General features: G+C 49.5%; 1 protein-coding gene across 1 annotated transcript; it reads right to left on the minus strand.

Annotated features, from left to right (window-relative positions):
* Nucleotides 1–258: 258 nt before the first annotated feature.
* EFS (embryonal Fyn-associated substrate) lies at nt 259–18,338 on the minus strand. The gene is made up of 6 exons (XM_083410422.1): nt 15,548–18,338; nt 9,753–10,091; nt 8,153–8,251; nt 4,834–5,508; nt 3,571–3,660; nt 259–2,000 (listed from the first exon to the last, which is right to left on the minus strand). The coding sequence occupies exons 1-6, from the start codon at nt 15,551–15,553 to the stop codon at nt 1,587–1,589; spliced, it is 1,623 nt and encodes a 540-aa protein (XP_083266548.1). The 5' UTR covers nt 15,554–18,338; the 3' UTR covers nt 259–1,586.
* Nucleotides 18,339–25,635: the final 7,297 nt, after the last annotated feature.

Below are 25,635 nucleotides of genomic sequence, written 5' to 3' on the forward strand. Positions count from 1 at the left end.
AAAAACGGATTGCTGTCTCCCCCTAGTTTATGGCTGTTTCACTGTGTTGTTTCTTGTGTGTGGGTCTGTCTGCTTTTAACAGCTAGTTTATCGGTTTTTTGTTGCTTATATTTTAAATCCGCAAGTTGCATTTCCTGAACAGCAGCGTATCAATAATCAGAAATGGAATCAAAGCACGCCAGAGTTTTCGGGGGAGATTTGTGGGGCGGGGAGAGGGAAACCAATCAGGATGTGGAAGGAAGCCACACAACACGGGTGTTTGTTTTTTCACCCATTTTTATTATGATCAAACCTAGAAAATAACTTGGAAAATATTTCCTGAGAGAGATATTCTTGACCCCGCTTGTTTCCTGGTGAGGAAGTGAGATGAGGGTCTTCGCAGGGAGCAGGTGGGGCCGGATGCTGTAAACTGCAGAATTGTCTGGCGGCTGTCCAATATCTAGAGGGGGTTTTTTCAGAGGAAGACAACAAACCTGAGGAATGAATCCATAGATCAAGCTGAAGGACTTCTATTATTAAGATTACCGACCCTTTCCAGGTGCTGGCTCTATTCCGCTGACCTAGCAGTGGCTCAATAACCCCCCTGCCCAGTTATTTTTGTTGCTAGTTCACACTGTGCATCGTAATAGTGTCCATACTGACCCGTCCCTGTTGTCCATTTTTTTAATCGTTTCCTGTTCACCCTCAGCTTCGTCCCTTCTGCCCCAGATTAATTTGCTTCTTTTCTCATTTGGCTGCCTCTCTGTGTTTTGTTTTCCTTTGCCCCTGTTGGCAATTTCCCATAACCCTCTCTGCTGCAGCAATATTGACCATTCTCCCAATCCCCCCCCCCCCTTTCTCCAGCCGTTGCTCCAGAATCTTTTGTTACGGGATGACGAGGGTCATTTCCCATCAATTCTGTCTCCCTTCAGCTCCTTTCCCATTCAGGGGTTTTTGGGTTGTTTTTTTTTGCACTCTTAAAGAACTGTTGTCAAGTCTATAAAGAGCCAGCGGGGATACGTGTCTTTGGTCTTACGACCTCAAGCCACCATCTTTATCGAGGGGCGTCTGAGAAACCCTCGATGTTTTCAGGAAGGAACCCATGTCAGAATTAACAGAACCTAACTGGAGGAGGAAATGGGTGTCATGATGCGCAGTGTTGGGTCAGAGGCCGAAGGTCCGGAACGTTCTTTGGTTAGGAAACCGTCCAAGATGGCTGGTGGCCGGTGCAACGGCGAGGGAGTGAAAGCAAATAGGCAAAGGCCTGGCACGGATAAGGACCATTTCTTGTCATGAAGTCGAGCAAGGCCGCCTCCTCTGTGGGTCGAAACTGAGCACCCGAGGGTCGAAGGTCACTAAACGTTGCTTCTGGCTGCAGGCGCCAAACGCCATGGGGGTTAAGAGGCCCTGACAAGATGGCAGCTGGAACCCAAGGGAAACGTTTGTTTTTAGGCGAGGGCCTGAGTTATCCAGGGGGCAGGTTCGGGCCTGCTCGGTTCCAGAAAACCACCAAGCAGCGCCGCAGTTATTGCCACAGGAGGGGGTCGTAGTGTCTCACAGCTTCAGGGCAGGAGTTTGCTGGTGGCGAATCGGCACTGACGCGGGATTCAAGATGGCGCCAGGGTGCCGAGCAAGGAAGTGAAGGCCAAGGCTTGCCGGGAGAGCTCTGCCACGCATTCGCGCATCTCCCGGGCGGCGGGCGGCGAGGGGTAGTGCAGGGCAGCCCCCTTGACCGAGAGCACGGCGTCCTTCAGGGCCTGGCAGAGGGTGCCGCTCGCTGCCCCCACCCTCGCCCGCACGGTGGCAGAGGACGCCAGGCGGGACACGGTGTCCCCCACAAAGACCAGTTTGTGCGCCGTGACGATGACGAACTTCCCGTGGGGCACGAAGACCCACGGGGGCTGGTGGGCCCCAGCGCTGGCCAGGAGCGCCTCGATGGCCGAGAGCAGGGTGGTGTAATGAGTCTGGCACTGCCCCGTGTAAAACTGCAAAAGCTGGCTGTCCTCGGGGGAAGGCGGAGCCTATAAACCGAAGAGAAAAAGGTTAGGCAGCTGCCATTTTGTTCACTCTGGCCGTCTGTTTGTGTGCATTATTTTTTTAGAGACGAGAGATGGCTGCCTACTTCCTTCGTCTGGAAAATCTTTCCCGTTGGGTGCCAGAGAAACATGTCTGTGTGCAATTCTGAAAATCCAAGCAGATCAAACATGGGGAGACTTATTTAAGTGGCATGGTTTTTACCACAGAACGAAAATCTCCCTCATTGGCACAAGAGAAGACTTGAGGGGGGCAATTCGATGGTTTTGAGGCCAAAGACCTCAAAATTTCCCAATGCTCTTCTCTGTTCCTCGTTGCTGCTCCAATTTCCCATAATGCCCCCAGAACTACCCTTGCTGCCATGATCAGAGGATCTCTTGCATTGCACATCTCAGAGGAACCCAGTGAGGATGAGATCCGGGCTTCTTCCTTGTGGGGGGGACAGGAGCCTCAGGCCCTCCTCACATCAGGCCCTCGGGTCTCTCTCTAGGCCATGCCCCTCCTTAGCCCTGCTCCACACTCTCCTCAAGTGCTTCCGTGTGGCTGGAATATGGCTTTCTAAGCTGAAATTAAGAGTCTGTGGCTGCCTCCACTTGCTGCCTCTGGCCCTGGAACATGGCCCCCAAGCTGTCAAAAAGGCCCCACTTCTTGCTTGTGTCTTATTTGGGGCCTTCCTGGCTGGAGGACCCCAAAGTTTTCACCGGGAGGAAGAGCTGAGCAAAATCCTGGTCTACGTAAGGCTTCAGTGGGAGCTAACTGCCTCATCTGTAGCCGCCTTGTTGTATGTGTGTCTCCTTGGCTCTTGGGACATAACCAAATGCACTTATGTAGCATCCCTCCCGGGGCATTATGGGAAATTCAAGATGGCAGCTGCCTTCCCCCTCTGCCTGCTTATATTGTAAGAGTGCATGTGTGTCATGCACACTGCTGGACCAAGACTGAGCGTGTTTTGTGGGAAGACCACCTTAGAACCCTACCTCTAGGTAAGAGGCAAAGGTGAAGGACCCCTGGGCGGTTAAGTCCAGTCAAAGGCGACTATGGGGTTGCGGCTCTCATCTCACTTTGAGGCCAAGGGAGCCAGTGTTTGTCCACAGACATCTTTCTGGGTCCTGTGGCCAGCAGGACTAAACCGTTTCTGTCACAATGGGACACCGTGACGGAAACCAGAGTGCACGGAAACTCAGTTCACCTTCCCGCCTCAGTGGTACCTATTGATCTACTTGCACTGGTGTGCTTTCGAACTGCTAGGTTGGCAGGAGCTGGGACAGAGCAAGGGGAGCTCACCCCATCACAGGGATTCAAACCACCAACCTTCTGATCGGCAAGCCCAAGAGGCTCAGTGGTTTAGACTGCAGCGCCACCCAGGTCCCACCCCACCTCGACAACAGTCTGACTGTGTGGCCTTGGCAGAGTCTCTTCACGGTCTCGGCTCTCCTTTGGCAGGGGGAAACCCCAAAAAACCAAGAGGCCTGCCTCACAGGGAGGAGAAATTCCATAAGGAGAGGCTGGCATCCGTCCCCAGCCTAAGCTGAAGACATTTTAAAAAGTGAGACGTACCATTTCTTCAGCCTGGGCTGTGTCTGCGGAAAGGGCGAGTCCTAGGCTTCCTTCAGAAGTTGTAGCTTTGGGCTGGGTTTTATCTGCTCCCTGGGAATGAAGAGAGAGGCAGGATTATGGGTATGTGTGCAAGGGAAGTGGAACAGAAAGCTTAGAAGGTGATGGGGTGTTTGGTCTCCAAAGAAGATCAAATTTTGTATCAAACCAGCCACATATCCAATACATTCAGGTAGCCTTCACAGGTCCTTGCAAATTGTTCTGCTGCTTTATGCCTTATTATGGTTTGACACTGTCCCCCCACCCCTTTCCCAGTCTCCTTGAGAAACGTAACGGTCTCGTGTTTGGCAGGAATGTACCCTGGTCCATGCCTTTTTTGGGGAAAGTCTTCTATCTGACCTCCGAAATTGCTATACAATCTAGCTATCCACACAGAATGAGACCCTCTGCTCAGAGGTCTGCCTCCTCAAACATATAAAGTCGTTCTCTCTGTTTGTTTTAAGAGTTTTACCAATTTTATCTGTGTTTTATTGATACTTATCTTGTATATATTTGTTTCGGTGACAGTTTCGTACTCTTCAGCTGCGTTTCACAGGTAGTTTTATTTATTAGAGCTTTGTGATTAAGCAGTGTGCAAATCTTTCTTTCCAAATGTTTTTTTTTTTAAAAAACACACCATGTAAATGATGCACAGTTGAGCTTTTTTGCCACGGATTTTGGGCGAAGACCACAGAAACGTGGTGCTGGTGCTAATAATTTCAATGGTTCTTGGGAGATGGAAGCAGAACTGAGGCATAGCTTCACTGCAAATGTGGCTCAGGTGTTTTAAAATCTGGTTCAGCCGTCAAGACACCCAAGGGATTGCATTTCATGAGGATGCTATGTTTAGAGAACGCTGATCCCATTTCCCAGGATCCCTTGGGATTTTCAGAGTGAGGATACAGTGATGGAAAAACAACTTCGCCTGTTGGATTTCTGCCTGCCATTCAGCAGTTAAGCAGATTTAGCTTTCCCCATCACTATCCTAGAAAATCACCGCCACTTATTGAGCTTCACTGAAAGAACAATAACAACAGCAGCAATACAATTAAACCAACAAAAACAATTAATTTCAGTGCAGGAAAACAAACATTTTTTGCGCGTGAGAGCCTGGTCGGATCAAATGCAAACCCAGAGCGACGATGAAGGAGTTTCTGACCTGCCTTGGCCCTGGGGTCAAAGGCTGACGGACACACATTGCGGCAAGCCGTTCGCCGCTGAACTCACCTTAAGGTGAACATAGTCATATTCTTCCGCCAGACGGATCCCCTCATATTCATTGTGCCCGTCATCTGTGACTTGCTCCAGCGGCTCTCCTGCCCCAAGACCCCCCAGCCGGGGTGGGGGCGGGGGCAGAGGGCGGTCCTGGATGCTCCCTTTCCGCACAATACTCGGGGACGGCGGCGGGGGCTCGACGGAAAGCCGTTCCTCGCTGGGTAGGGCAGGCAGGGGGCGCCGCGACAGGCTTTCGGCCGAGGGCAAGCGGGGTCTCGAAGGGGGTCCCGGATCCCGCAAGCTCAGTCCCTGCAGCGCCCCCTCGAGGGGCGGGGAGCCGGGCGCCAGCAGAGGGACGTCGTAGATGCCCCCGTCCTCTTCCTCTTCTCCGCCTCCCGCCAACACCTCCTCGGGCGACTCGTACAAGTTCAGCAAGGCCGAGGCGCGGCGCAGGTTTGAAGGGGTGGCATAGACGAGGGGCCCCTCTGGGCCCCCGTCCTCCGCCTCCCCGTCCTCCTCTGGACCGGCGGGCTTCTTGAAGGCGAGGGGCACGTCGTAGGGGTCGTCGGAGGGCGGAGGGGCGGAGGGCTGAGGGGCAACACGCGCCACTTTCTTCGGGCAAGGGGAAGGCGAGTCGTAGGTGTCGGACAGAGAGTCTCGGATCAGGGAGGAGGGGACGTCGTAAACCTGAGGAGCACAGAAGAATAGGGATGATGACGACGAAGGAGAGAGAGAACGAGGTTTAAGCTGCTGGGTGGAAACGCCAAACTTTGGGTTCATATCCGTCACTTTTTATAACGTTGCCTGGAGTGTACTGTTTCATGAAGGGAGGGAGGAGTCACAACTCTGAGTATTTCTTCACATCAAAATCTCCTCACCTGTTGAAAACTAGCCTGCTTGTGAGAAGGTTTGAGGCTTCACCTACTTGTGGACACACACACACACACACACACACACACTTGCTGTCCCTTTTTGCTCCGCTTACCCGCCAACCCTGTTTCCCAAACAGCTAGCCTGCCCTTTGTCCCTTTACACCTCACCCCTCCTCTCGCCTACCCCCACACAGCTTCTCCAACCCCCCACAACCCTTTTTAAAGAGGGGGTGGCGCTTCAGAGAGGGGTTTGCCAAACAGCTTGCCTGGGCCACCTGCCCCACTCCTTGCTTGTTTGCCTGCCTTTCTGCTGTCACTCTGGATTCAAACTCTAGCATGACAACAGCCTTATGTTTCTATGTATATAGGAGGAGGTGTCTTATCTGGAGATATGGGGAAGTGCTTGGATATATACAACCCCCTAACATCAGACTGAAATGGTAGCCTCCCAGGAATTCTGTACTATGTTAATCAACTCCAGGAAACAAGAGAGAAAGGAGGAGAACAACAGTTTTGGGAGGGAGGGGATTTCTGGATCGTTGACAACAGGGGTGGCAAACTCTTGACAGCGGGGGGAGGGTATATCTCATCATGGGCAAACCTCCAAGGGGCACAGGTCAGGTGGGTAGGGCCGGAGGGGGGGGGGAAGCTGCAAAGAACTGGCGCACACAAAATTGAACCCCACCTCTTAGTGAGTGTCACCTGCCCACTGCAGTGATGACAAATGATTGACAAGTGGGCATGGCTTTGAAGATATAGCCTTGTGGGCCAAACCGGTACCCCTGGTGGGCCATGACTGACCCATGGTCTGCAGGTTGCCCACCCCTAATAGGGACACTTCTGATAGATGGAGCAACGGTATAACTTGGTATACGATGGCTTCTGACACTCCCACCATTTTAAGTAGCCGTTCCCGGCTTCCCGATCCCAAACAAATCCGCCTTGAAGAGATGCCCCCCCCAAAACCCAAAGAGCCCCATGGCAGATTTCTGTGGCCTGTTCCCCCATGATGCTGCCCCCTATCCTTTGGCACAGACCCACACACTCGGCACCCCCAAGTGTATCTCTTACATTCAGCCCTTCAGGTCCACTGGCCCCCCGTCCAACCAACCCCACCTGCCACTCCCCACCAAGCTTTCGTCCATCTAGGGCAACCTCTGCCTCAGCTGAGGGGCTGAAAAGGACACTGGTTTGGTCCGGAGACAGCAGTCTCCGCATTTGGGCTGAGATACAGTTACCCTCGGAGACCGGCACGGCCGCAGCTGTCTTTAGCAACAGACGGGTCCAGCTGTCCACAAAGGCAGCTCTCCAATGGAGGGGGGATGCTCGACAGCAGGCAGCCGAATCCCAGTTGTCTTAAATGGCATGGTTATCAAATGCATCTTCCCACCCGCAGCTTGGGCCTTCACCCTTGGGAAAAGGTTAAAACAGGACTCCGGGTGGGGGGAAAGCCCTGGGAGCTGAGGTGGGCTAGATTTCGAACGGGTGTACTGCTAGTGCGACAAAGCGGAAGGCTCTTATTAGCCTTACTATTGCAACACTACATACAAAAGCGTCGTTGAGTTGGAAGGGACCCCTGAGGGTCATCTAGCCCAACCCGCGGCAACACAGGAATCGTTGATGCTTTGCAATGGCTCCCTGACCCAACCAGCCTTCAGTCGGAAACAGGGGTCCTCAGACTTTGGCCTGCAGGCACCCAGCAAACCGAAGCCCTTTTTCCAACTGAAAAATGCTGCTTCCGCCATCTGTAGTCCCTGTGCCAATCCTACAAGCAGTGTGGTGCTGTGGCCGGAGTGTCAGACGACAGCCAAGAAGACCTGGCTTCAAATAATAATAATAATAATAATAATAATAATAATAATAATAATAATAATAATAATTTATTATTTATACCCCACCCATCTGACTGGGCCTCGCCAGCCACTCTGGGCGGCTTCCAACCGAATATTAAAAACAATACAGCGTCAGACATTAAAAACTTCCCTAAACAGGGCCACCTTCAGTTGACTTTTAAAAGTAAAATAGTTGTTTATTTCCTTGACATCTGGTGGGAGGGCGTTCCACCGGGCAGGTGCCACCACCGAGAAGGCCCTCTGTCTGGTTCCCTGTAACCTCACTTCTCGCAGTGAGGGAACCGCCAGAAGGCCCTCGGAGCTGGACCTCAGTGTCCTGGCTGGATGGTGGGGGTGGAGACGCTCCTTCAGGTATACAGGACCGAGGCCAAATCATCCATGAAGCTCCCAGTCACACGCCTTCTCCCGGGCCTACCTCTCAGGGTTGTTAAGAGGACGGAAGAGAGAGGGATGAACCGTGTGCATAGCTCCGATCTCCTTGAAGGGATTGTGATTTTTTAAAAATGCGTTAAATGACTAAACACAGTACGCCATCACAGTCAACAATAATGCAGCCAGCTGCTCGGATTTCATCGTGCAGTTCCCCCAATCAGCATAAGCACTAACCTCAGCAGGGTCCCCGTCTCGTCTGGTGCTGCGAGGCACCCTATAGATCCCCTCAGGGGGCAGAGGGCAGGGTCTGGCGGGTGGTGGCACCTCATAAACCTGGGGGCGGAGAAGGAAGAGAGAGAACTCAAACCAGGATTGACAAAAGGAAGTTGTGGCTTCATCCTGAGGTTCATGGTTGGGATTGTTTTGCGGTAATGAAAGTCAGCCAGTACAAGCCGTGAGATTTGGCCTTAGTCCGAGAGGAATACCTTAAGAGCAACCTTTGCCAACCTGGTGCCCTCCAGGTGTTTTGGAAAACAACACTGGCAGGAATGACTTACAAAGGCTTATAAGGCTGAAAATTCTACCTTTTTACAGAAAAATTAAACAGGACATGGGAATAATGTAGGGTAAAAACAGGGAAATTACAAATGTGATGATACAGCAAAGAAACAAAGAAACCATGAGGTGGGAAGGGGGGAAGTCGATGAGCTCAAAGGAGTTTGAACTTATGTGAAAAAACAAAGATTGTATTTATATGTTATAAAATGGAAACTCAATAAATATCGTTTTTTTTAAAAAAGGGAAAACAATTCCCACTGGCCTCAGCCATGCTGAGGGCCAAAACATACAGTGGGGGGGAAAGGCTGCTTTAAATAAATTTACTCCAGAGAGGTCTGGAGGGCAGCAACATAAGAACGGGGCCTTTTCTGCGGTGGCTCCGCATTAGTGGGACACTCTCCCCAGGGAGGCCTGCCTACCACCTTCATGATACACCTTTAGGCACCAGGCAAAAACGTTTCTCTTCAGCCAGGCCTTTGGCTGACTTAATATTCCACTGCCTTTTAATTGTGTGGTGGACAGGGGAATTATTGGCTCATTTTCGTTCTTATTTTTCACTGCGTATTTTGTATTTTGTTATATTTGTGTTGTGAACCACCCTGAGATCTATGGGTAAATAATACAATTTTAATTAATAATGACAAGAATGCTCTTTCTGTCAAGGGGAGGTGGCAGTGCCAAAGGGGGCGTGGCTAAAAGAGAAGGGGTGGGCCTAAGAAACCAGCAGCTGCACTCCCCCACGGGTTACACCTAGTGGAATACAGTGGTGCCCCGCAAGACGAATGCCTCGCAAGACGGAAAACCCGCTAGACGAAAGGGTTTTCCGTTTTTCGATGCGCTTCACAGGACAAATTTCCCTATGGGCTTGCTTCGCAAGACGAAAATGTCTTGCGAGTCTTGAGATTTTTTTTCCGCTCCCCACCCCCTTTTTCTAAACCGCTAAACCGCTAATAGCCTTTTAGCAGCTAATCCGCTAATCCCTTAAGCCTTTAATAGCCACTAAACCGCTAATAGGGTTGCTTCGCAAGACGAAAAAACCGCTAGACGAAGAGACTCACGGAACGGATTAATTTCGTCTTGCGAGGCACCACTGTATTGGCCTCGAATCTCAAGGTTCACTGTAGTTTGGGGTTCTAGGGAATAGAGCTCAATTTGCTTTGCATGCCAAGGGTCCAAAGTTCGATTTCTGACAGCAGCTCCAAGCAGGACCCAGGAGAGATTCCCCCTCTGAAATTCTGGAGAGTCAATAAACAACCCCCCCAGCACCTTTCCTCACCTCTTGCTCCTCCTTCCTGCGCCCCCTCCTCCTCCGCTCATCTTGGGGCGCTTCGTAGGCCGTCCCGGCTGCTGCCGCCGCCGCCTCCTTCCTGGGCACCTGGTAGACGTCCGCTGGGACGTGGTTCCGGCGAGGGGTGGGCCCTGGAGACCCCGGCTCGGGGAGGACTCTGACCCGGTTGGCTGGCACAATCCCCTGCTGGCCATGCAAGGAGCAAAGGTGCCAGCCTTCCAAGCCCGGGGCTTCGGGCTGCAGCAGCACCATCAAGTCGCCCTTGCGGAAGGAGAGCTCGTCCGGGCACTCGGCGGCGTTGTCGTAGAGGGCGCGGCAGAGCTGGGCCTGGCGGGAAGCAGAGGGCAGGTCAGGCATCCCTCAAAATGCTGACGAAGTCACTACATCTCTATATGAAATCACAGAGCTGGAAGGGACCACAAGGGTCATCTAGCCCCACCCCCTGCAGTCTAGGAATCTTTCGCCCAACGTGGGGCTCGAACCCACCACCCTGAGCTCAAGAGTCTCCTGCTCTGCCAACTGAGCTGTTATCTTCTTCACAAAACTACACATATGCCAACTTGACTGCTGGTCCTGAATGGGGTAACTGTGCCCCTGAAGGAACAGGTGCGCAGCCTGGGAGTCATTTTGGACTCACACCTGTCCATGGAGGCACAGGTCAATTCTGTGTCCAGGGCAGCTGTCTACCAGCTCCTTCTGGTACGCAGGATGAGACCCTACTTGCCCGCAGACTGTCTCGCCAGGGTGGTGCATGCTCTGGTTATCTCCCGCTTGTACTACTGCAATGTGTTCTACTTGGGGCTACCTTTGAAGGTGACCTGGAAACTAAAACTAATCCAGAATGCGGCAGCTAGATGGGTGAATGGGGGCGGCTGCCGAGACCACATAACACCGGTCTTGAAAGACCTACATTGGCTCCCAGTACGTTTCTGAGCACAATTCAAAGTGTTGGTGTTGACCTTTAAAGCACTAAACAGTCTCGGCCCAGTATACCTGAAGGAGCGTCTCCACCCCATCGTTCTGCCCGGACGCCGAGGTCCAGCGCCGAGGGCCTTCTGGCGGTTCCCTCATTGCGAGAAGCAAAGCTAAAGGGAACCAGGCAGAGGGCCTTCTCGGTAGTGGCGCCCACCCTCTTGAATGCCCTCCCATCAGATGTCAAAGCGATAAACAACTACCTGACATTCAGAAGACATCTTAAGGCAGCCCTGTTCAGGGAAGTTTTTAATGTATGACATGTTAGTGTATTTTTGGTCTTTGTGAAAGCCACCCAGAGTGGCTGGGGAAACCCAGCTAGATGGGCGGGGTACAAATAATAATAAATAATAATAATAATAATTCAATCCGCCCAACTTGCTCTGGATGCCCTCTAATACTTGCTCTGCATTAAATACTTGTTCCATTTGTGTGGCATTGCCTAGACTTTGGAACTCGCTGCCTCTTGACATCGTCAGGAAGGTGCCTTTGCTGCACTCTTTTGGGCGCCTGCTGAGAACATTTCCGTTTAGGCAAGCCTACCCAGATATGTGTAATGAAGGCGTGTGTTTTGATACGCTTTTACCTTTCTGTTGTTTTTAATTATTTTTCAAATTGCTGTTATTCGCTCTTTTCGCTAACCGCTTTGAAGTCCACCCCCTCCCAATCAAGCAGTGTATAAATTTAAAGAAACAAAAAGGTGAATCATAGAATCATAGAGTTGGAAGAGACCCCAAGGGCCATCGAGTCCAACCCCCTGCCAAGCAGGAAACACCATCAGAGCCCTCCTGACATATGGTTGTCAAGCCTCTGCTTAAAGACCTCCAAAGGAGGAGACTCCACCACACTCCTTGGCAGCAAATTCCACTGTCGAAAAGCTCTTACTGTCAGGAAGTTCTTCCTAATGTTTAGGTGGAATCTTCTTTCTTGTAGTTTGGATCCATTGCTCCGTGTCCGCTTCTCTGGAGCAGCAGAAAACAACCTTTCTCCCTCCTCTATGTGACATCCTTTTATATATTTGAACATGGCTAGCATATCACCCCTTATATCCCAGTACAGACTGCATTCTCCTCCCACGGATGTGCAAATCGCGCACACACAGAGAACCTGAGAGGTTCTTGAGGGTCTGCCTAGCCAGTGTGTTTCTCAAACTTTGGTCCCAAGCTGCTGTTGGACTACAACTCCCATCATCCCTGTCCACTGGTCCTGCTAGCTAGGGATGATGGGAGTTGTAGTCCCAACGGCAGCCAGGACCCCAGCTTTCAGAAACACCCTGCATTTCACAACCACCATCAGATGCTACCAGGAAGCACATGAGGAAGGCACAAAGACCACACACCCCCTTCCACGCTGTTTGTCCCTGTCTGCCCTGACGCAGGGAGGTTGCATTTCGCTCCAAGGCCTTTGATAAGGCAGCTTCACTGTCAACAGAAAGGTGGAAAGGGGCCGCTGCCTCAAACAAAAGACCTCGCTTGCTTAAGCGCCATAAAGTTTGATCGGCGCCAGAGAGATGCCTTTGGGAGGGTGGGTCAGTTCTTGATTTGGCCCCAGGCACTTGAGCAGACCTAGGAGAGGCAAACACACCAGACTTGCCTGCTTGGTGGTTTTAAGGACGTAACACACAACCGTAAGGACAGGCCACCACACAGCCAGATGGGCACACGCTGTCCTTTTTTGGGGATGCTGACACAGCAAGACTCAGCAGGAAACAAACCCTTAGCGTACAACCCTGTGTCCAAGACAGACACTCGAAACTTCACCTACGGATCAACAGCAACACAGAGTCTGTACCCCCTTTTCCTGACTCCGCACAACCCTAAAAACGACTCGGGATTTGCCCGCCTGGAAACAGATCGTTCCCCCAAAAGAGGACACAAGCTGCGCTGCCTTTGCAATCTGCAATGGTGCAATGTCTGTGTCCTTATAGACCGCAACCCCCATCATCCCTGGCTCTTTGTCGTGCTGGCAGAGCCCCATGTTGGGCAAAAGATTTCTGCATTGCAGGGGGTTGGACTGGATGACCCTTGGGGTCCCTTCCAACTCTACAGTCCTGTGATTCTATACTCTGTGGTTCCATACTCCTTGGCTGGGAGCTGGAGAACCCACCCGTTTGCCACATGGGATATATTGCATCACAAGGGTTGTCCCTCGATCCAGGGTGTTTCCCAGACAGAGCTGCTCCGAATGCAGATGTTCACACTGTTGGGTTAACCCTGGATAGCGATGGGCCCAGATGCCGGTAACCCAGTTAGTTAGATGCAAACCAGGAAGCGATAAATGAGCTCAGGGCGAGACCCCTATCCGGTGCGGTGCAAAGCATTCTCTCCAACACTCTCGCTTTCGCCACCCAAATCCCCCTAAATCCCAGGCTGCCATCTGTTTCTCCCAAGTCGTAGCTTATAATTCACGGCCACCCGCACAGGCAGGCAAAAGTCCAAATGTGGCAGGGACTCCTGGAGGGGGCGACCGGCTAAGCGGAAGTGCATACAGACACAAAGAGACACAAACAGACACACAAAACAGGTACAACCCTCTCTGCCTTTTGGAAGCGGGGCTCTGCCACTTTAAACAGCAGAGAGTTGCAGAGTAGGATTCAAACTCCACTCCCACCCCAATATTCTGAAGTGGTATAGTTCAAGTAAGGGATGCGGGTGGCGCTGTGGGTAAAACCTCAGCGCCTAGGACTTGCCGATCGCCAGGTTGGCGGTTCGAATCCCCGTGGCGGGGTGCGCTCCTGTTGCTCGGTCCCAGCGCCTGCCAACCTAGCAGTTCGAAAGCACCCCCGGGTGCAAGTAGATAAATAGGGACCGCTTACTAGCGGGAAGGTAAATGGCGTTTCCATGTGCGGCTCTGGCTCGCCAGAGCAGCGATGTCACGCTGGCCACGTGACCCGGAAGTGTCTCCGGACAGCGCTGGCCCCCGGCCTCTTTGAGATGGGCGCGCAACCCTAGAGTCTGTCAAGACTGGCCCGTATGGGCAGGGGTACCTTTACCTTTTATAGTTCAAGTAAGGCTGTGTCATGATTTATTTATTTTTTTGGATGCATGCATCTGCCTTCCTTTTTTAATATTGCACACTTGAAACTCTTCCTGGGGTGGAAGAGCTCAACAGATGCCTTCCTAAGAGGGGGGTTTTATCCAGTCGTACCTTGGATCTTGAACACCTTGGCTCCCGAACAAATCGGCTCCTGAGCGATCGAAACCCGGAAGTGAGTGTTCCGGTTTTAGAATGATTTTCAGAAGCCAAACACCCGGTGTGGCTTCCGATTGGCCGCAGGAGGTTCCTGCGGCCAATCAGATGCCGTGCTTTGATTTTCGAACGTTTTGTAAGTTGAATGGACTTCCGGAACGGGTTCCGTTCGACTACCAAGGTACGACTGTACTGCTCAGAGATATATATATACCCATTTTCCAGATGGCAGTTGCATTTCGCAACACAAATTGGCAACCCTTTGCAGGTATCCAGACTCCGCAGTAAAGTTGCCTCATCTATCAGTGAGAGCACATTAGTAAGAGATGCTATGGAACATGCATATTCACACTCCACATGACTTGCAAATGTGAACATTCAAATCCCAAAGGAGGGATGTGACACTGAATCCGTGAAATCTTTGAGACTTTGGGTTTGTTTTTTGCTGAAATGACTGACTCATCTGGAAATCCCTCACTCCCACCACTTTGAAAAGCAATGGGTTGTATCCAAAACTCAAAAGAAGACCCACTGAAGTTAATGGCTATGACTAACTTAGGTCCATTCATTCCAATGGGTCAGCTCTGTGTAGGGTTAGCAGTGACCTTTACATTATGCGCAAAAAGAGGGGGAATTTTATTATGTTGCTGACCCCTTGATGAAAACTTAGGAAGAGTTTCTGGGGGAGGCGGGGGGCAGATAAAATAGCCCTTAGGGCGCCAGATCCCTGTCGCTACTGCTAACTTGCTTTCCAGTCAAACCAGTTCCGAAAGTGGCCTACGACAATAAAAATAATCAGATTAAAATATAATGCAGATCTTGGCCACTAATAGGATATGCTCCTTGTTATTCCAGTATTGGAGGAGAAATTCAGAGTGTTTGGCAATCAAGGGGTGCGGGGGAGGGAAAGAGCCAATTTGGGTGCTGACAGATAATTCTTTGCCAGGGATGATCTCATTAGGGAGTTGGGTGCATGACTGCTCTGAAATGAGGGCAATGTTCAAGAAGTTAACATGTGTTTCTCTATAGGGGGAGGGTCCCTGCTGAGGGATCCCTGTCCTTTTCCCTCTCTCTCTTTGGTAAAGCTGCAGAAAGTAAGATAAAATAAACTGAGATGTAAAGACCCGGGGGCTCATACCTACAAAAGCAGCCACATCCTCTGCCCCCGAATGTATTAAGCAAAGACCTACTGAATATAGTTGGGGACACTTGGCTATTCTGAGCTTCAGCATTCAAACAGGTGCTGGGGCCAAGGCGCAGTGAAAGCAACAGCCCTCCTTCAACAAAACTAGCTGAGCAACGCCATCCAATTTCACCTGAAGCAAAACCTCAGGTGAATTTGGGGTCCACACACACACAGATTAAACATCTGCAGGGAATTGTGAGGGAAATTAAAAATGGTTTTCCATTGGCAAACGTTCCCAGGAGAGGTTTTTTTACAGCTCTGTACTTTCCCCCCTAGTCTTCAGTGTTTGTACACCTGGAACGTGCTGTGGCCCAGTGACCCCGAAACAAATCTTTTGTCCAAGGTTAAAAGAGCTCTCGGTTCCTGATTCAACTCTAGACTTTGCTCTCAGGGCTAGCTAAATATCTGGCTCTCTTTCCTAGCTGAGCATACTTACAGACATGTTGCTTCGAATAAGGCAGGGTGTTGAACACTGAGGAGAAGTGGAAAAGGAACAACCGCAGACCCAGGAGATAGTGAGCGAAGATTACACCTCTGTTCCGCCGGCTTCTGAAAACAATATCCCTGCCTCTAGGTGGATTATTTGTGGTTGTTCCGAAACGAAGAAGAGATTCCTGAGAAATTCAACACCGGTTTCTTATATCCTTGAAAAATATATATCCGATGCTTTGGGGATGGAAGAAGCGGAAACAGATTCAAAACAAGAGTTTCTCAAAACAAAAAAAAGTTGGCAAATTTGTTGCAAAACAGTATCCCTACGCAAAGTGGGAGGGAAAGGTAATTTCCAAACGAACTCAAACACTCCCTGTCCTTTGATTGCTACGAGTCTGGTTTCTCAGAAGTCCAGCCACTTTCAATTTGCAATTCTCTTTGCCCCACACCCCAGAAGTTTTTGTAAGCCTTCCCAAATCTCTTGGTCAGCAAAAGCTTCCCAGAAAAACCGTCTGAGTAGGCCTGGCTGCTTCCAGGCCGTGCAGGCTGCATGGATTGATGAGGCAGGCGAGGCGAAAGAGTAACAAGTTGGAACACGGGCTTGTGCTGCAACCACAGAGTGGAATTGCAACCCAAAACAGAGGCATTTGCAATACTGTACTTCTCTCCAAAGGTCCTTGTTTAAAAAAAACCTGGCACGCTCAGAAGAACGACCAGGGATTTTTGCATCGTCATGAAATCCAGAAAGCCTGAGCTGTTCCGTTCAAGCCAGAAGTCTTGCCAGCAGAGTCTGTATATCCACAGATGCTAACACACTTTCCTACTTATCCAAAATACCATATCCGAAATAGATTAAAAAAGCGCACACACACACATCCAGCAGGTCAGTTTTTTCCTGAGAACGCAGGCAGTATTTACCACGTCTTGAAATTTCCAGATGTTTTGCAGACTTTCTCCAGGTCCCAGGACACTAAATTCTTTATTAAATCCTGAGGTTTGATCCAGTTTTTCTCCCAAATAATAATAATAAAAACGTCCTGCTTTGCAGAAAGCTCCAAATCTTCAGGAGATGTGAAGCTTGAAAATGCTAATACTGACAAAAATCAAACTTCAAAAATCACGATGCACATTAATGTAAGCTCATTGCCTAAGAAAGACCCATGATTTCTCCCTCAAACTACAGGGGAGATGTAAGATTTGGCGATGGGGGAGATGACACATCATAATTTTAAATTTTTCAAAGCATGGGAAACTTGAGGCTCTTCAGAAAACCCCCAAAATCATTTGTAAATTTTGAGGAATTCCACATGATGTTGTTTCCACACCCTTTATAATCCAGAAAAAAGCAGTGTTTTTCCAACAACAAAAAAAGTAATTTGGAGGGCTGCCAAAATCTAGAAAAATAACTTGTTAGCACAAATATTCAATCCAGCATCAGTGTTGTCATATGACAGAGTCCAACATCCAGAAAATGTATACGTGCTGCAGCCCCAACCCAAGCGGACACAGGTGGACTTTAGAAGTTGAATTAATCTTCAGCATCCAGAAAAAGACTGCACAATCCAGATGAAAAAGCAGCTGATCCAAACCATCCGTACTCCTCTCTGTCATTTGCCATAAGCAAAGTCCAAACAGTCAGCCTGGATAAACTAGACTCCAGCTTTCCATATTAACCTAAAGTAGCAATTTTCCCTCTCAAGACTCCCAAGTTATGTTTTCCCTCTTCTGTGGGTTTAAGATGAGGGACATTTTGGAGGGAGACCAGTTCTGTGGAAAGGTCGCAGGTCCATCTTTTTCCCTTTCTTTTTTGGGGGAAAAAATATTATTGGCTCTTTCCTACACAAATCTATTTTATGCTGAGGCAAGCAGCTTGGGTTTGCTGCAGGCTTAATTTTGGGGGAACTCTCTTCCAAGGAAAGGCAGATACCCACACCCACAAATTTAGGGTTTTGGCCTTTTCCCCCCTTCGGCTGGGATCCTGGCTCCCACTCAAGCCAATAATAGAAGGGTCCGGCCTGCTCCTTCCTTGCAAGGTAGCAATTTATCCGGCCCAGGGAGCGTCCCAAGTCAGAAACCAAGTTGCTGGATGGAAACTGGGTGAGGGGGGAAGAAAGGAGGCCAGTCGAGAAAAGGAAAATTGCAGCTGGCTGGGAGGCAGAAAGTAGGCGAGGAAGAGGAAAAGAAGGGGAGGCGGAAGAGGGGACGAGGAGGAGAAAGCGGGGATCAGGTGGAAGGGAGGGAAACGGGCGACCCGGGGAAAGGAGGTCGTGGGGAAAGAAAGGAATGAATGAGAGTTGGGGAAGAAAAGCAGAAAGAGGGTAGGAGATGGAAGCAGAGCGGAGGCTCCTCGAGGACTTCAAAGCGCCTTCTCCATCATTGTCTCCCTCTTTCTTTCTTTTCCTTCCTTCCTTCTCTCCTCGCGCGTCTCTCCTTTCTCTTTCCCTCCCTCCCAGTTTGGGCGAAGGGATTACTTCTTCTCGCTCCCATCTGTCGGAGGGCGAGCGGCGCCCTCGCCTCCTCCTCCTCCCTCTCCCATTTTGTCCTCTTCCCTTCTTACTCCCTGCAAAAGTCTCGCCTCCGGCTCCGGTATGCCGGATGTGCTACTTCTTCTCCTTTCAGCTTTTGCCACTCTTTCTTTCGTTCTCTTTCTCTCTTTCCTCTCCTCCCTCCCGCGGCTGCCGGGAGAATCTCCTCCTTCCTTTCTCTCGCCCGTCCTTTCCTTTCTTTTCTGCTCTCCTCCTTTTGCAATCGGCTCCTTCCTCCTTTTCTTCCCACCAAAACGTGCTGAGCGAGAGAGAGAGAGAGAGAGAGAGACCTTTAGAAAAAGGCTGAGAGGGGAGGGGGGGAAAGGGCGAAGGAGGGAGGAAAAAAAAAAAGGCAGGCAGCTGGATTTGGCTCCCAGCCCAGCTCCCTCCCCTCCCCGGGCTCACACTCGCGTCTATTCCTTCTCCAGACCCCACCCTCTCTCCTGCCTCCAAGTCCCGGGTCCTAGAGGCTCCATTCTCCCCGGAAAGAAAGGAAGAAGAAGAAGAAGATCTTGCAGAATCTTAAGGACTAGCCGCACGGTTGGAAGAAGCCGGCAGCTCCAAACATTGGCCCTCTACTTTTAAAGCAAACACACCTGCCCAAAGCATCCTGGGAACTGTAGTTTGCCCCTCGTAGAGCCAGTGGCGTAGCGTGGGGGTGCAGGGGGGCCCGGCCGCACCGGGCACAACATCTGGGGGATAGGGTTAGGGGGCACAAATCCACGGGTTAGGGGGCGCAAATTACTTGCCTTGCCCCGGGTGCTGACAACCCACGCTACGCCACTGCGTCGAGCTACATTTCCCCCCAGAAGGAGGGGAAAAGAAAAGAAAGAATCCTATGGAATCTTGAGGACTACAGCAGCACATTTGGCAGAAGCTGACCCAAAGCGTCGGCTGTTTACGCACCATGCCTTTAAAGCACACCCCCTCCCTCCGAAAGATTCGTGGGAACTGTAGTTCACCCCTCATCGAGCTACACTTCCCTGTCTGCTACCCAGTGATACTGAAGAAAGATTCAACAGCTGGTATGGAAGGCTTTTGTACAATCCTGGTCCTTTGCACCAGGCATCAAAATGGCTGCATGCACACTATACATTTTTTAACACACACACAAACACACACACACACACACACACACACACATCCCGGGAACTGAAGCATCACAGACCTATGTTGTTGTTGTTTAGTTGTTTAGTCATGTCCGACACTTCGTGACCCCCTGGACCAGAGCACGCCAGGCACTCCTGTCTCCCACTGCCTCCCGCAGTTTAGTCAAACTCATGCTGGTAGCTTCGAGAACACTGTCCAACCATCTCGTCCTCCGTCGTCCCCTTCTCCTTGTGCCCTCCATCTTTCCCAACATCAGGGTCTTTTCCAGGGAGTCTTCTCTTCTCATGAGGTGGCCAAAGTCTTGGAGCCTCAGCTTCAGGATCTGTCCTTCCAGTGAGCACTCAGGGCTGATTTCCTTCAGAATGGAGAGGTTTGATCTTCTTGCAGTCCATGGGACTCTCAAGAGTCTCCTCCAGCACCAGAATTCAAAAGCATCAATTCTTTGGCGATCAGCCTTCTTTATGGTCCAGCTCTCACTTCCATACATCACTACTGGGAAAACCATAGCTTTAACTATACGAACCTTTGTTAGCAAGGTGATGTCTCTGCTTTTTAAGATGCTGTCTAGGTTTGTCATTGCTTTTCTCCCAAATTTTTATTGGCAGGGATACTGGAGTGGCTTGCCGGTTCCTCCTCCCGGTGGATTATGTTTGGTCAAAATTCTCCACTATGACTTGTCCATCTTGGGTGGCCCTTCATGGCATAGCTCATAGCTTCTCTGAGTTATTCAAGCCCCTTCGCCACAACAAGGCAGTGATCCATGAAGGGGTCACAGACCTATAGCTTATTATTATATCACAACTGGAGAGAGAACTGTTGGAATGTAATGTAAAAGTGCTGTCTGAAATGTATAAAATATTATTGGAATGGGAGACAAAAGATGAGCAAGTAAAATCCTCATTGGGCAATAGATATGTGGCATAACAGAGGCACGGAAACATGGGAACAATGGTGGAATAGGGATATAAAATTTACAGCATCTTACGGTCTAAGAGAAAATTATATGAAAATGATAAATCGATGGTATCTAACACCGAGCAAATTGGCAAAAATGTATAAATCGAAAGCAAATAAGTGTTGGAAATGTAAAGAGAAAGAAGGTTCTTTTTATCGTATGTGGCGTCTTGTAGTAAGGTTAAAGCTTACTGGGAAATGATATACAGTGTTATCTTGGTTTATGAACTTAATCCGTTCCGGAAGTCCGTTCTTAAACCAAAACCGTTCTTAAACCGAGGCGTGCTTTTCCTAATGAGGCCTCCCGATGCCCTTCTACCGTTCGGATTCCATTCCTAGTTCGAGGTACAGTTCTCAAACCGGGACACTATTTCTGGTTTTGCGGAGTTTGTAAACCAAATCGTTCTTAAACCGGACTGTTCTTAAACCGAGGTACCACTGTATAATGAATTGAAAAGGATGTTTAAAATAATGTTTGAAACCCCCCTCCCCCCAAAAAAACAACAACAACCACAGAAGCTTTTCTCTTGGGAATTATGGGGACAGAACTACCGAAACTGTACAGAAACTTATTCATGTATGTGACTACAGCAGCAAGAATGCTACTCGCCCAAAAATGGAAAGAAGCAGAAGTCCCGTCCCCCCTCTGTTCCTCCGCCAGTGAGAATGAATACAAAAACATATGGAATATGCAGAAATGGCGAAACCTACCGGAAGAATAAGAAATCAAGATAACAAACTTTTTATTAAAAAATGGAAATGGTTTATTGAATATTTATAGATAAATTGTAAACAGATAAAAACATTGGCAGGACTATTGAAATAACCTGCAGTTTGATAAGAATATATATTTAAAGTAGATGATCAAGTTCAGTTCATTTGGATATGCAGAAGGTATTAAAAATAAATTTTAAGTAAGCACAGAATGAGGGGGAAGGAAGTGAAGTTTTGAAATGTTAAAATGATTGAAAATTTTAATAAATTTATAAACCTGAAAAGTATAAATAATTTTTTATATTAAAAAAGCCTCTCTCATAACTCTGCAACGGTTTGACATTTTCCCCAAAGTCGCATTCTTCCGTTGTCTCACAAGAAAGATGGATGACAACAACAGCATTTATATTCCATCTTTTTCCTCTAAGGAATTCATGGCGACTTACATGGTTCTTCCTCTCCTCATTTTAATCTCCACAACACCCCTGTGAGGTAGGTCAGGCTGAGAGGCCATTACCTAGTGAGCTTCTTGGCCGTGTGGGGATTTGAATGCTAGTCTCCCAAGTCTTAGTCCAGCACTCTAACCACTACACCACCGCTGCCTCACAGTTCCCCAGTTCCACTAACAAATTGCAGGATACTGTGTGTGTGCGCGCGCACATGCTTTAAATATATTTATCTATTTAAATTCATATACTGCCCACCATCCAGTTCGCAACATAAAAATACAAGATAAAAACACAAAATAATAAATGTACAGTTGCACATGCAGACTTTCTGCTGCCTGACGCAACGGGCTGAGATGGCACTTTCCACATTCCAAGTACAAATATCTGTGGTCAGCAGGAGGCTAGCCGAGGGAGGGCAAGCCAGGCCATGTGGCCCACACCACTGTCCACCGCTCCTCAGAATCTGCCGCCTGAGGCAGCCCATTCACTCTATACACAGGAGCCTTCTTGTGAGTCAACTCATTCGTCCATTTAGCCCAGTATGGCCTACGCTTTCCAAGGATCCAGGCCTCTCCCTTGAGATCCCAGGGACTGAACCTGGGACCTTCTGTCTGCAGAGCAGATGCCCGTTCCCCACCTGACCCTCTTGCCAAACGGCAGGGCCGGCCCTGTTTCACAAACTGAAGCTCACAATGTGAACTGTTATCCTCGACTGGCACATGCAAACACGTGAGCGCATGCACACCGACGGGAGGGGGTGGGGGCCAGAACTGTAAACAGTGAGTTCAAAAGAGACTAGATTTGCATGAGATCCAGTCTGGGGACATTTCTCTAGGGAGCTACAATGCCTGTGAGATAAACACACAATGATCACTCACTCTCAAGGGCAGCCGGGCATTCTTGGCTATGCTTGAGACCCTTCCTCTTGCTCAACGTGGCCTCTATGCTTATCTGGTTTAGATTTGAGCTCCTAACCATCCTTTTTATTACCAACCTTTCCCAAGTCTGCATCTGTCTTGGAATCACTTTTAGATGTTGTAGTCGCTTTGTGTGTGTCAGCTGCTCTGGACTCCTTTGAAAGGAAGAGCAGCATATAAATTTAATAAATAATAATGGAATAATAATTGCAGTGGGTTGCCTCAAAGGTACCAAGAATGATTTTATGTGTTGTTTGTTTGTTGATAAACTGCATTTTTAGTTACAGGTAGGTAGCCGTGTTGGTCTGCCGTAGTCAAAACAAAATTAAAAAATTCCTTCCAGTAACACCTTGGAGACCAGCTAAGTTTGTTATTGGTATGAGCTTTCGTGTGCATGCACACTTCTTCAGATACACTGAAACAGAACTCACCAGACCCTTATATATAGTGAGAGGGGTATTACTCAGAAGGGTGGTAGGAATGGGTGATTAGAATAGAGAAATTGGATTCAGTGGCGTAGCGTGGGTTGTCAGCACCCGGGGCAAGGCAAGTAATTTGCGCCTCCTAACCCGTGGATTTGCGCCCCTAACCCGTGGATTTGCGCCCCCTAACCTGTGGATTTGCGCCCCTAACCCGTGGATTTGCGCCCCCTAACCCGTGGATTTGCGTCCCCTAACCCTAACCCCCAGATGTTGCGCCCGGTGCGGCCGGCCCCCCCTGCACCCCCCACGCTACGCCACTGATTGGATTCTTATCTCATTATACATGATAAGCTATTTTTAGCCATCTCACCCTTTGCTTTTTCCTGTAAGACCAATGGCAGTCGTTCACAGTCATCAACTGGTTTACCACACCTATCAGCGAATCACCCATTCCCACCACCCTTCTGGGTAATACCCCTCCCCACCCTCTCACTATGTATAAGGGTCTGGTGACTTCTGTTTCAGTGTATCTGAAGAAGTGTGCATGCACACGAAAGCTCATACCAATAACAAATTTAGTTGGTCTCTAAGGTGCGACTTGGGACGTGGGTGGCACTGTGGGTTAAACCACAGAGCCTAGGGCTTGCCAATCAGAAGGTCAGCGATTCGAATCCCGGCAACGGGGTGAGCTCCCATTGATGCTTGGTCCCTAGCAGTTCGAAAGCACGCCAGTGCAAGCAGATAAATAGGTACCACTGTGGCAGGGAAGGTAAAGGGCGTTTCCGTGCGCTGCTCTGGTTCGCCAGAAGCGGCTTAGTCATGCTGGCCACATGACCCGGAAGCTGTATGTTGGCTCCCTCGGCCAATAAAGCGAGATGAGCGCTGCAACCCCAGAGTCGTCCACAACTGGACCTAATGGTCAGGGGTCCCTTTACCTTTACCTAAGGTGCTACTGGAAGGAATTTTTTAATTTTGTTTTGACTGCATTTTTAGGCCACTTTTTTTACTCCCTAGAGCTCAAAAATATATTCAATATATTGATACAAGTCACAAATCATGGGCAGGCATCCCCCCAACCACACCAGTGAAATCTCACAGAATCCGGAAATATCTAGATGCTGAGCTCAGGAGCAAGCTGCCCCCAACCCCATCCACCTGAGTCCACACTCCACCTGGTTCTGGCAGAAAACTCCCATTCCTGATCTTCCAGGCTTCCCCGAACTCGCCTGCTCTGTCCCAAACCCACCCCCTGGATCTGATTCTGGCAGACAGGCAGGCAATGTGGTCAGAGTGACAGACATTTATAAAAATACAAATAACAGGAGAGACATTTAGAGAGACAGAGTCTTCTTCTGTCCTTATGGTCACTGTTTTCTATTTCCAGGATTCCCTTCGCTCTGATGTGTCATGGAGGTGTTCCTGGGTGGAGCATGTGGGGCAGAGCCCCCTTCACCCCCCCCCCACTTGCCAGAGGTTTTTCTCCTGTCTCCCAGGGACACCCGTGTCACTTTGTTTCGGAAGGAAATCCCAGCCGGCTTTCCGTGGCTACTGCAGGAGATTTGCATCTCACTCCGCGGTTTAGACGGGCAGGAAAATACCTGCGATAATACGCTGGGTAACCATGGCAAAGTAAACAGAGTGGGAATCCCAAGAACGGGAAAGCTATGGGTGTGAATTATGGGGCTCTCCTTTTCCCTGGGCCCAAGCAGCAATGCTATGGGTGTGAATTATGGGGCTCTCCTTTTCCCTGGGCCAAGCAGCCTTTGATTCCGCCTTCCAAAATCTCAATCCTGGAAAGTTCCATCTGAGAATATGTGCAGTAACCAACACAGGCATGGCCTCTTTGAGCATGTACAGAGTGCCACCACCCCTATCACTGTGCACCTACAACTCACACACAAAGGAACGAGGTCCCAGGAAGGTTCCCACACCTTTGCCTGCCTGGAAAATGTTGGCACTAATTCAGGGGAGTTTGGTGTCTGTAATATCCAGCTTACCATCTCTCTCATTGAAGCCAGATAAGCCACACAGACCTTGGGGGGTAGCATCGCCCAGTGGTTAGAGAGCGGGATACCATCTCCCGCCGCCCTTGCTGGACTTCTGAGCCTGGATCTTGTGTGCAGCAGGAGGAAATGCAACAGGGGGTGTGTTCTCTTTCCTGTGTACTGTCTTGCATCACCTGTGATATTTCTGTCTGTTAGACAGCTGCTCCCTGCACCAGATTCTTGCCCCAAACGAAGCTGAGTGACATTGAAACGTGGCAAATTCACGGCACAAGCTGGTTCTCTGGGCTCTTGGGTGGTGGCAAGTATGATGACATCACGCGGCTGGCACCGTGACATCATGGTTGCAGGTAGCAGTGTGGATCCTTTAAGCCTTAAGTGTATTCTCAACAGAAAAGTAGCGGAACAGTTTCATTTGGGAATCATGCACAAAATCTAAGGCGGGAACAGTGAGCACACTTTGGAGAGAGATGAAAGCGGAGGGAGAGGAAAAGATATTCCTTGGGATAAGTCTGGGACGTATCAGCCACAGGATCACAGAATCCTAGAAGGGCTGAGTTGGAAGAGACCCAGTGGATCATCTAGCCCAACTGCCCGTAAAGAGAGAAGGAGTCCTGTTTTCTCTCGATTAAAAAGGCAATACACATTCTGCTGTTGTTAGAATGTTTTATTGAATTTTTTTTAAAAAAATAAGGCAAGATGTTTCAGCGGATTTTGGTGCAAGTGTACAAATAGTTGAGAAATGATCCTGACCTATAAATGCGGGCATTGCTAGCTATAGGGATGAGCAGAGGGTCACACATACAAGCCAGGATCGGGGATGGCAAGGCTTATCAGGGGATGATATTCTTCTGTAACAAGTTGCTCCTGCCACAATTCATGCGTGAACATTTCCCCCGTCGCCATTTCCTTTGCCTCTCACTAACTTTATTCTCTAATGTCGCTTAGAGTTGCCAACTTTTTCTGTGGACCCTGCTCCTATGTCTTTAGAAATATCC

The sequence above is a fragment of the Podarcis tiliguerta genome, assembly GCF_965153285.1.
Source record: "Podarcis tiliguerta genome assembly, chromosome: 13".
In the NCBI taxonomy this organism is placed as follows: Eukaryota; Metazoa; Chordata; class Lepidosauria; order Squamata; family Lacertidae; genus Podarcis; species Podarcis tiliguerta.

Bases quoted from the DNA above. Each gene is read 5' to 3' on its own strand.
- EFS (XM_083410422.1), bottom strand. The intron at 8,252-9,752 runs GTGAGGAAAGGT...CTCCGCCCCCAG, and splicing joins GCAGGAAGGAGGAGCAAGAG to GTTTATGAGGTGCCACCACC. The intron at 5,509-8,152 runs GTTAGTGCTTAT...TGTGCTCCTCAG, and splicing joins GAGACGGGGACCCTGCTGAG to GTTTACGACGTCCCCTCCTC.